Here is a 12401-nt window from a genome sequence, read left to right as displayed (position 1 = left end):
AAAAAAATTAAGTTTATTTAACTGCATAGACTAAAGGACTTGGAGTCAGGATATAAAATTTTGTGGGACTAAAAGTTGATGATGTCTTTTACAAAGAATAAAAACAAAATGGTAATGAGAAATGCTAACAGATTAACTAGTTTTCAATTCAATTCAATTCAAAGTAATACAAAACTAAAAACTCAAAGTGTTTAAATTGAAAATTTTATCTTAGAAACTGTGTAATCAACACATTATAACATTAAAAAGAATCTTTTTCTTCAAAAAAACTTAACAATTATTTTCATTTTTAAATCCTTAACAAGTACATAAAGATATTTGTTAGCACGACCCAATGTTAAATTTACAAGGATTAAAAACATATCTAACTCTAATATAATATTATCAAAGTATAACAATATACTCCAATAGATAGTGTCTCATGTACGTTACAATTGAGCCAAATATATCTATTGTGTCTTTTGCATGTCCATGCATTGAAAACTTCTTGATATTGGACAAAATATAAAATAGGATTAAATTGTTTTTGTCCATAAAATAGCGTTCATGTCTCCATCGATGAGTAATCGTGTTTTCTTCTTTACGGATATAATCATATATGTCACTTACGGGATCATCACCATATACGTTATTGTTGTTGTCATTGTATCGATTAACAAGGCGGACCTCAAAGCTCAAAGTACTTACACGGTTATTAGTTACCGGAAACCTACCAAGGATATCACCGCATTGACAAGGATAGTTGAACTCACAACCTCACGAGTTTATCTAAACGTGATTTGATGATGATTTGAAATCCCGGTGCCGAAGAAAACATTGTTTGCCCACATATCATTTTTAAAACTGCATATAATAGATTCACAACATCTTCTCAAACATTATTCTTATAACTATTTTTGTTGAAAGATTCTTATAACTTACTCCCTCCGGTCCTTATTATAAGAAAAAGTTGACTTTTTATGTTCATAGAATAACTAATGTATCTTATTGTAAATATAGACTAGATACATCACTTACACAATGAACCAAAAAAGTCAATTGTTTCTTATAATAAGGACCGGAGGGAGTATATTTCAATATTTTATGCGATTCATCACAATATAAGCCGGAAAGTTGATTTGATCTTCAAACTCTTGATCTTTGAACTCTTCCGATATAATTTTTCCTACATTGAAGTTATCATCTCATTTGAACATTTTTTCCATCTAAATCTAAGGGTATTATTGTATTTTCATAAATGATTCATAATTTTCTCTTCTTTATTTCTGTTATCTTTCTCTTGTACCAAATAGTCCATCAATTTTACTCTATTTCTCACGTTTTTCTCTCTTATCACTCTCTCCTCTCACTTACTTATCTCTTTGCAACTTATCTTCCAAAACAAACAGAACATTTGAGTGGTTAAAATTGATTATGAAGATGTAAAATTGATTTTGACATGTTTTATTGCTTTCAAGCATAATTTGTTGTCTCTAAAATTAATTTTACATGATATGATTCGTAGATTTTAATTCTAAAATTAATTTGACTTTATACTCCAAACACTAAAATAATTCCGTGTTGGTTGGGTTATTTGACTTTATAGTTCAGGGCAGCATACTCTACTCTACTCTACTCTACAATTGGTCCAATTAATTGGCAATAATATTCTCATCCCGAACTACACTCATTCATACATGTATACAGAATAATTCTTACTCACTAGTATAGTGACCCGTGCCAAGCACGGGAAATAAAATTTTTTTTTGATCAAATGTATAGATTTTATATTATGTTATCTTAAAATTATAAATGTGGTTATAATTTAAATTTGATATGGAAAAAAATATCATCTTAATGTTGTTAATTTTGTATATATTTTGAAATATCTAAACATTGCACATAACGATTAAAGTATTTGGATTTATACTTATACTAATTATTTGTAGTATAAGATGTACTCATTGTTAAACTTAGCATATGTAATATTTATGCAAAAATACGCCGACGTACCGTATATTATTATTTGTTGACATAATATATTTTATTAATCATAAAAACTAAAAAGATTATATTTTTTTATATAATAGTCGGTGTCGATGTATACCCATAGTCCGTGAATGCAAACGTTAAATTTTTTATGGGTGTGTCTAAATATAGTTTGGGCTACGAAACGTTGTTATTTGTTTTTATTTTTTACAAAACCAATGGTCTAATGTAAATTTGTATTTTGGGGTAACAACGATGTAAAAAAAAGTTCGCGTCTTGTTATACCGAAAAGTGCATCAATTAAAAGTCAATGGCGGGAGGATGCGCTTATATAGAAATTGCATGTCCCGTAATGACCAATACGTAGACATGGCAACGGGGCGGACCGGGGGCGGGTTTGAGAATCCCCGTCCCCGCCCCCGCTTCCATGCACCCGTACCCGCCCCGCCTCCGTCCCCAAACCATATCGGGGGTAAAAATTGAACACCCAACCCCGCCCTCAACTCCCGGCTCCGCCCCCACCCCCACCCGCTAAAACTTTATTTTTTATAAAATATTTAAAAAATGCATATTTTTTCATTTTTTCATAGCAACAAAAACACAATAATTATATTAATAATTATTTATCTAATAAACTTTTTCAAAAGAGCAAAATAATTATAATAAATATGTTTCTAAAGAGTAATATTATATTAAAATAGGTTGGTACTTATGGAAATAAGATTATAAAATTTAAGAAAGAAAGTTTTAAAAAACGGGTGCGGGGCGGGAGTAAGCATAACCTGCACCCGCCCCCGTACTAAAACTCCAAATTTCCCCCACACCCGTACCCGCACCCGGTTAAATCGGCTTTTCCCCGTTAAATTCGGGGCGGGGGCGGCTTTGTATTGCGGGGGCGGGGTTTGTTGTCATGTCTACCAATACGCCTTACAAAGAAATTAAAAAAGAAAAACGACTTCCAAACAATACGTAACTTTAGTTTTTTAAATTATAGCAACAACAATTCTAAAACATAACCAATGATCATATTTTTTGAAAAACTTCACGATACACAACATTTTTGGTTTCCTTGCAAACATTATTATCTTCATCCAAGATGAGCGAGGTTCAAACCTTTTCTAGAAGTAACTTGAGAGACAACGACATAGAGTTGTCCATGCGTGAACACGGGCTTAGGAAGATAAACTCCCACTCAAGATAAAGATTGACCCACGACTTTTATTTATTGTCATCGCAAAACAAAGCGTCAATGAAAATTGCATGCGTCCGAATTTGAAGGGTAGTTACGGATCACTCGGAATAAGATTCATCCTGGGAATGAATACCCCGGTACCTGCCCTTTCTCCTGTAATTATAGTAGCAACTACCGTGCTCTTCCCTAGATGTGTAACTGTCGGCCTCGTACCATTACACGGTCCATTGGCTGATCGATGTTTCTCATCGGCATAGCCGACATCTCACCCTTAGTTTCAACCGGAGATTTGGAATTCCAGAGCTCTTAATACCATTAAGAAATTCTGTTGTGAAATACTCGCTTTGGACATCATAATTTTCACACGATCGACAAACGAATCGAGCTTAAATACTCTTTCTCTTCACTTGGAATCGGCGACATCATATATTCGTTAACATGCTCAACCGAATCAAGCGTTGGTGCGAGTATTCCCCTTTCTTGGAAAAATAGCCGGTCACCAATGTTATCATTCAAATCGGGATACACAAAGTTTATAATTGACATCAACGGATTTGTTGTGTCCGATATGAGCAAATATTCGGGAATTTCTACCTTCATTTCACCATTCTCATCCGAAGCGTCATTGTCGTCTCCGGTTGAGAGTATCCACTTGCCAAAATTAGGAATTTCTTCCTTTCTGCATGCTGCAGTACCAAAGATGCACCCAATCTCATATTAACGGTAAGCCTTAACAAATTACAATAAGCCCATATCTTTGATGAATTGATTGAGGCATCAACATTATCCTGCCTCGTTCCTTTTCGGACAATATCTGCCCGAAATCACCACCTAAAACTACCGTCATTCCACCAAAAGGTCTAAACTCGTTTAGGGGATCATTCTTGGACATCACACATTGATCGGTCAACTGCCTCAAAGCACCATCGGTGCATCATTGGAGTCTCATCCCAAATTATCAACTTTGCGGCGCACACCAGTCGGCCCTAGGACTATCCTTTTCCATCGTAAGCGATGATGCCTCATTAATCTCAATAGCGATTGTCGGCGTCGAGTGCGCGGTTCTTCCACCTGGTAATAGAAAAGTCGCTATACCGCCGGATGCAACATTCAATACAATTAACCCCTTCGATCTAACGGCATCGACAATGTTTTCCATATAAAGGTTTTTCCAAAGTGCCACCGTAACTATATAAGAAAAAGAAACCACCGTCGTCGTAACCAACGGACTCCATGATCTTGTCATGCACACATCTTTGTTCATCACCAACATCGGCGTGTGTCTTATCCGGTTCATCTTTGTTGTCATTTAGCTCATCAACGATAAGCTTGTTTGTGAAAGTTTGCATGTCTGCTGCATTTGGCACAGGCATAGATTTGAAGTCAATAAGAGACCGTCCGTTTTCCCGAAGCCGCATTTCAATTTCAATCAAACACGGCTTCTTCAAGTCATCGTCACCGATACGCAGATCTGCATATTAAATGAAAAGTCCCGAAATTAATACTAACACCTTTGCATGCATATGTGTGCACGTTGAAGAGAAAGATAAAATATTAGCTTTATATTAGAATTCTTTATATTTAAACATATCGGCTTAAAAAATGTAGAAAATGCTGAATGGTATCGTAGAGTTAGTAACTCTTGGTTTGTTCTTTACTATAATTGCCTCGTCCATGTCATTTGCACCACGATGCTAAACTCGTCATCCCGTAATTCCAAGCGGTATTTGACTTGTGTTGCTTCAAAAACAACAACAAAGGAGTACGCAAAGAGAAGTGCGGTGGAGACAACACTAACAAAGCATATCTCGGTGGAGACATGTTTTTACTTTGAAGTTTTATGTTACCTCTTAATGCATTTTAAGTGCGGCTTTTCCTTTTAAAGTTGCATAATGACACGTCATTTGTTCTAATTCTCATCAATGACAATTGCAACATGTTACGGCCTTAAAAAAAATATATCATTATGTCTTGAAACATGTCTACTTTCACTTCGTCTTTGTCATAAAAACTAAAAAAGATAGTAAGAGAATATATGCAATGCAACGGAAAAAATGATATTAAAGTTACGACTCAATTCTTAATCGAAAAAAGCTTCTTTCAGCTTAACTCAAACTAAAAAAATAAGCTTATTTGTAAAGGATTTCCCAAGCCATTATCTAATTAACGCAAAAATAAATAGATATAGAAACTGCTACAAAAAGATGTCATGAATGCTCACTAATCTAGATAACGTGAAAAATTAATCAATTAAAGAACGAGTTTTGTGGCGTTGATAGTAGGTCATGCATTAACCTTATGTTGTTTGCATTATTTATGGGTGTGTTAGTGTCGGTTCTGCGCTATTTATTACGTGATGTAGCCGCCGGGCCGGGAGGCTTTTGTGTGTGCATAATTGATGTTGCGTCCGCTTGGCTTTTCTCGTTTTTTAGGCAGTATTTCGGCTTTGTTGTAGTGCAGCTGCGATTTTTAGAGGATCTTTGTGGGCATTAGGTTGTGAGACAGGGGAACTCTCGTGTAGGCAGCACCACGGTTTGTCGTGGTACTTTGCCGGGTTTGGTCTTTGATTAAGGCAACCTAGTGTACACCTCGGCCTCATGATTATTGCACCCGACCCTTGTATATGAATTTACCATCCGCATATATCTCCCTTAGATCATACCCCTATTCAAGCCTTCAAAACACTCCCTACATTCACATTTAGGTTCCCTCGTAGAAATTTTTTTCTCCTAGTGGTATATTTAGAATTAAGCCTCCTAAATCATCCCAAAATTTACTTTCAAAGTTTTTTTTAACCTCGCCCAGGGTGCATAAGCACTAATAATATTAAAGATGTATTGTTCCACTATAACTTTTAGGAATATGATATGATCTTCTATCCTTTTCACATCTATAATATCCTTCTTTCATTCCTCATCAACAATAATGTCTACCCTATTTGTCGATCTAACTTATAACACTAAAGACGTATTGTTACACTATAAATTGTATAACTATGATATGATGTCCTATCCTCTTTACATATACAACATCCTTCTTTGATTCCGTATTCACTATGATGTCTACCTCATTTCTCGTTCTAACTTTATTAGTGTACCAATTCTAAAACCTTGAACTATCTAATTCTTTCACCCTTTCATCCACCCACTTAATTTCATGATATTAAAGATGTATTGTTCCACTACACTTTTTAGGAATATGATCTCCTATCCTTTTCACATTTATAATATCCTTCTTTCATTCCTCACCAACAATAATGTCTACCTTATTTGTCTGTCCAACTTGTAACACTAAAGACGTACTGTTACACTATAAATTGTATAGATATGATATGATGTCCTATCCTTTTTACATATACAATATCCTTCTTTGATTCTGTATTCATTATAATGTCTACCTCATTTCTCGATCTAACTTTGTTAGTGTACCAATTCTTAAACCTTGAACTATCTAATTTTTTTCGCCCTTTAATCCAACCACTTATTTTCTTATATGCACGTACAATAATCTTCCTTCTAGTCATAGCACCAACTATTTCAATATATTTTTCTATAAGAGTGTCTATATTCCATGTTCCAAAACTGATCATACTCTCTTGCACTAACTTCTTTATCCACACATCATTTTTAGAGGTCCATATTACACCTCAAAATGAATGTGATACAAATAACATACATTTTGCCCAAACCATGGGTCGTTTATGCTTATGATGGTTTACCGAAAATTATCATTGATAGTTGAAAGACCAATTTTAAAAGGCTATATTGTGGTAGCAAAATATTTGCATTGATTTTGCTAGGCTGTATTTTTTATTCATTGTTTGAAAAATGGAATATGTTATTTAGTATATCAATAATATTAATGAGATATATACCGTCTTCAATAATTTTTATTTTTAAACCAAAAGTGGGCAATTAGAGTACCACCTCATCAAAATATATTAAATAAAAAATATATACAATAGAAAAAGAGGAGAGACCAAACCAAAACTCTCGAAATTTAAGAATCTAAAGTTTGATAAAACAAACTTGTTTCCAAAAGAATACTCACTAATTTGGGCGGAGATGCTATTGCGGTTAGTATAATCATTAAGAGTCAGACCTAAATTTGCTAAAGCATATAAGCAAAAATTTAATTCTCTATAAATATAAGAAAATATAACTTTCATAAGCATATATGTTCCAAATTTGTTAAACACTCATACAAACTTCTATAAGTAGCTAGCATTTCTCTTTATATATGTTTATATTTGGGTTTCTTAATTAAGATTTCTTTTGTCAAAAAAAAAAATTAAGATTTCTAAAACTTTTTTATATATACATTCAAAAAAAAACTTTTTTTATATATGTTTAAAATTATATTTGTATAAAATTTGTTAAACACTCGTACGAACTTCTTATCGAAGTCAAATATCTCAAAATTCAATAATTTTTTATATACACTTAAAATTATGTTTGTATAAAATTTATTTAATAAAACAACCTGATAAAAATGTCTCAAGTAAGTCGAATATCCTGTAAAGATTAAAACCAGTTTATATGTGATTAATGCATTAAAATCACGTGATTCTCCTTTATTTCTCCATTAAATATCTAAGGTATTTTATTAATGATATTAAATCGATTTAAACAAAATTAAATCATTTAAATAATGTGATTCTCATTACCTGTATAGGAGTAAAGTAGTCATTAAGGATAATATCTTCATTAATATTAAAATGTGATTAATGATTTAGAAATTTTTTAAAATGTTATTCTCATTAACGAAATATATATATATATATATATATATAAATAAACACAACCCTCTCATTAAGGAGAATATCTTCATTAATATTAAAATGTGATTAATGATTTAGAAATTTTTTATTACATTAATATCATTTGTTTTTTTATGGTCCTTCGAATATTTGTATTTCTTCATCGGTTTGAAAACAAATCTTTATTGTTTGATGGTGAACAACGAAGACCATATATAGAACTTGAGATTCTTAAAATGCTTTTCCAAAGAATAAATATTTACACCAACAACACAACACGATAAGAAAGTGGTACACACCATATTATTGTAGCCAATATACATATGATTTACTAATAAATCCTTGAATGTCTACACATGACAATTGTCCACAAGTTCATTATGAATATTTCTAAAAAAATAATCATTATAAGCAGTGGTAGATGTGAATCCTTTAGTTATTTTCGTTTTTTTATTAAAAAAATTGATAAAATTTGTCATTTATTATTCTTAATGATTATCGAAAAATAATAATTATTCTTGCTTTTTTTTTTAGGCATTTTATACTTACTTGTATAAAACTTATAAATATTACTATGTATTCGACCATGTGAGATTGAATCCGTAATCCTTATTTGTAAATGATAAAAAGCGAATTACTCCTTTGATATTATACCAAAAATATATCTATTGAGTATATGTGTCCGCAATTAAATGCTCAAAAGATCTGCTCATAGCAATTATGTTTTGTCTTAAGCCAATAGCTTCTTTTGTTTAATGAGTCAATTGATTTTTGAAATTATTGTGAGACCATTATTGGTTAAATTTTACTTAGACTCAAGTCAAACTCCATACTATCATAGACCTTCCATAGAAACCGGAGGGTCGGCGCAAAAAATCATTATCATTCAAAATTATTATTTGAGAGTTTAGATTATCGGAAATTAAGAAAGTAACTTTTTTTACATATATTACTTCAAAAAACCTTTTTTACATATATATAATTTGTTTTTTTTTATCATGATGGACTACTATATTTATCTCTTTTTTTTAGGGATATTATATTCATCTTTTTAGGTGTTAATATTTATCTGTATATTTAATTTTAGCAACATTGTTGTGGTAAAGGGATGAAGATAATAGGAAAAAAAAGTCATATATATGATACAACACTCATCAAAGAAATTAAATCAATAAAAAAGGATAGTGTCCACTCTAATTTCCTAATTACACAAAGCAAGTTAACAACAACTATCTATAATATTCAATATGATTTTAATCAATATTAAAATCATAACATAGTCGGTGAGCAAAAGAAACATTGCTATTTGAAATGTAAAATATGATCAACAATACAAATCGTAGCTCTAAAATTAAGTGCATGAATAGTTTTAAAAAAAAGTAGTCATCGTGTGCATCATATTTCATCAAATTCGTTCTTCGAGATCCATATTTTGAACACCTAAAGAGAAGGTGAAATAGGTTTCCATATGCTGAATTTCCATATGTTCACTGAAAGAAAGAAAATTAGAGTGAAATAAGTTTAATTGTTGTACCCGTGGAAAATATAAAAAATAGAATCAATTTTTGGAGACAGATCTATGAAAATAAGAAAAAAATCAATACATTGAAAGATGGATTTCGAAAACTATTTTAAAATTCTTGTATGAAATTAGAGATGATCTGAAAAATGGTGTGGAAAACATGAGCTTCAAAAGCAATATTTATAGCCAAAAAACACCAAATAACCACAAAAATTATTCCATTGATTAATGGATGCAATAATTGGGAATAAATTATACATTAATTTTTGAAACAAACTCATACACATACTCATGATATATTAGTCTTTTAATTTGAAATAATCAAAGTCACAATTTTTTTATTATAACAATATATTGATTGCGAAAAACGAAAAACATATAATAAAGATTTTTTAGTTGAAAGTTCACTCCCCGTCAAGTTTACGTGACTTTCGTCCTATATCCCTCTTGGGGTCTCTCTATAAGTTGGTTGCCAAGGTTCGGCCGCTAGGCCGGCACCTCGTTATGGATCAAATCATCTCATCGAATCAATCTGCTTTTATTAAGGGCCGACAACTAGTGGACGGGGTGGTTGCGGTTAATGAGATCATTGATTCGCTAGGAAGAAGAGGAAGGAATGTCTTATTTTCAAGGTAGATTTTGAGAAAGCATATGACTCGGTCAGCTGGAGTTTCCTCGATTATATGATGAGGAGAGTGGGTTTCGGTAATAAGTGGTGTAGGTGGATTCATGCCTGTGTTTGTTGTGGCAATTTATCGGTGCTTGTCAATGGGTGTCCCACGAAGAGGTCAATATCCAGAGAGGTCTGAAGCGGGGCGACCCACTTGCACCATTCCTCTTTTTGTTGGTGGTTGAGGGCACGAGTAGTTTGGTTCGGTCGGCTGAAGCGTGTGGCCTATATCAAGGTTTTAAGGTGGGGACTTCGGGCTTATCTGTCTCCCATTTCCGGTATGCGGATGATACCTTATTCTTGGGGGAAGCTACGGTGCAAAATTTATGGTCCCTAAAAACCATTCTTCGTTGCTTTGAGCTTACTTCGGGTCTTAAGGTTAACTTCTCTAAAAGCTCGGTGATGGGGGTGAATGTGGGGGACGAGTTCCTACGCATGGCCGAACGCTTCCTATACCGTAGACTCGGGAGTATCCCATTCACGTATCTCGGGTTACCCGTTGGTGCCAATCCTCGTCTTGATAGAACCCGGCAACCTCTCATTCACTCGCTTACTAGTAGGCTCGGCTCTTGGGGGAACAAATACGTTAGCCTTGGTGGTAGAGTTGTTCTTCTTAATTCGTTCTTAATGCTATCCCCATCTTTTATATGTCCGTTATGAAGATGCCCGTCAAGGTCCGGAAGAAGATTGTCCGCATCCCGGAGGGATTTCTGTGGGGCGGGGGCGGGCGTAGCGGGAGTATCCCGTGGGTTTCCTGGGCGCTTATCCGTAAGCCTAAGCATGAGGGGGGTTGGGGGTGAGAGATCTTCGTCGGGTTAATCTAGCTCTCTTGGCTAAATGGCGGTGGCGTTTTCTCCTTGATGAAGGTGGGTTGTGGCGTGATATTCGATCGCCCGTTATGGTGTCTGCTATCCGTCACCACACCTTGGTGGTAAACCATCCGGCCTTCGTAGGGCTTCACCTTGGTGGTCGGCTATCTCCTATTTGGGTTCGATAAGGATACAACGGGGATTGGTTTTCGGATAACGTCGTGAGGGTGGTTGGTGATGGTCTTACTACCAATTTTTGGCATGATCCGTGGTGCGGCAACGTTATCCTTAGTGTTCGGTTCGGGCGTCTCTTTCGGCTCTCCCTGCAGGTGGATGGGAAGGTGGGGGATCTTGGCCACCGGGAGGGGACCGATTGGGTTTGGGATCTTAGCCGGAGGAGACCTCTCTTTGTTTGGGAGACGGATCTGTTGGTGGATCTCCTAGTGGTTGCCTCTAGATCTACGCGGCCGTCGGGGGAGATGTTTGGTCCTGGACTCATAGTCCCGATAGCCGGTTTTCGGTCAAGTCGGCCTACTCTTTTCTTCTAAAGGGTCTCCGGATCCAGTGGCCTGGGGGATGTGCTTTGCGCGATTTCTAGAGTTTGGATGTCTTGGGCGCCGTCTAAAGCGATTGTCTTTTCGTGGCGGCTTCTCCTCGATAGATTACCTACAAGGAGTAATCTTATTAGGCGGGGTGTGTCGCTTCCTTTGGATGGGGTGGGGTGTGTTTTTTGTGACATGCCTTCGAATCTGCTGTCCACCTTTTCTTATCTTGCCCTTATTCCTTTCCGGTGTGGTATCGGGTGGCTAAATGGTTAGGTTGGGAGTTTGTGATGCCACCGGGGTTAGCCCAACGGTTTCGAGCTTTCACGGGGTTAGGTGGTGGGAAGAGAGTGAGGTTAGGGTTGCTTCTTGTTTGGCATGCGGTTATTTGGACCATCTGGGCTTCCGGAATGACCGTATCTTTGCTGGTGGCTTACTCGGTGAAAACCCGGTGGTTGATAGGGTTAAACTTCTAGCTTGGAAATGGTTTAGGGCTAGGTGTCCTGCGAGTTCCCGCTCTCTCTACGAGTGGGAGGTGCAGCCCGTCCCGTGTTTGAATCGGTAGGGTTGTGTGGTGGTACGATTACACAGGGCTGCCTTCGGGTTGGGGGTGGTTGTATCTCCCCTTCCTTTCCGGGCGGCGTTCGGCTATTTTTTGTATTCCCCGTTCTCTGCAGGTGTCGCCGGTGTCTTCTTTTGTGGGGCCGGTATTTTATTACGGGTTTTTGGGTGTTTATATTTCATTTTTGGTGTAATGGTGCATTATTTGGAGCTTATTCCTATTATTAATATATATATATACATTTTGCCATTCGAAAAAAAAAGATTTTTTATTTACGTATCGTTTTTTTAACCCCGTGTCGATCTAGATTTAATCTTATAATTTAAATGTGTTAAAAAATCAAATGAATAATTATTTAATTAAATATGTACAATTTT

General features: G+C 35.2%; 1 protein-coding gene across 1 annotated transcript; it reads right to left on the bottom strand.

Moving 5' to 3' along the window:
* Nucleotides 1-4293: 4293 nt before the first annotated feature.
* LOC146896699 (uncharacterized) lies at nt 4294-11419 on the bottom strand. The gene is made up of 2 exons (XM_085736338.1): nt 11323-11419; nt 4294-4631 (listed from the first exon to the last, which is right to left on the bottom strand). Exons 1-2 carry the CDS (start codon nt 11417-11419, stop codon nt 4294-4296), a joined length of 435 nt encoding a protein of 144 aa, XP_085592464.1.
* Between the last annotated feature and the right edge of the window lie 982 nt (nt 11420-12401).

The sequence above is a fragment of the Medicago sativa genome, chromosome 8 (assembly GCF_051527215.1).
Source record: "Medicago sativa cultivar Bolivia chromosome 8, Bolivia_mono, whole genome shotgun sequence".
Taxonomy (NCBI): domain Eukaryota; kingdom Viridiplantae; phylum Streptophyta; class Magnoliopsida; order Fabales; family Fabaceae; genus Medicago; species Medicago sativa.
This window is presented reverse-complemented; position numbering and strand designations above follow the sequence as displayed.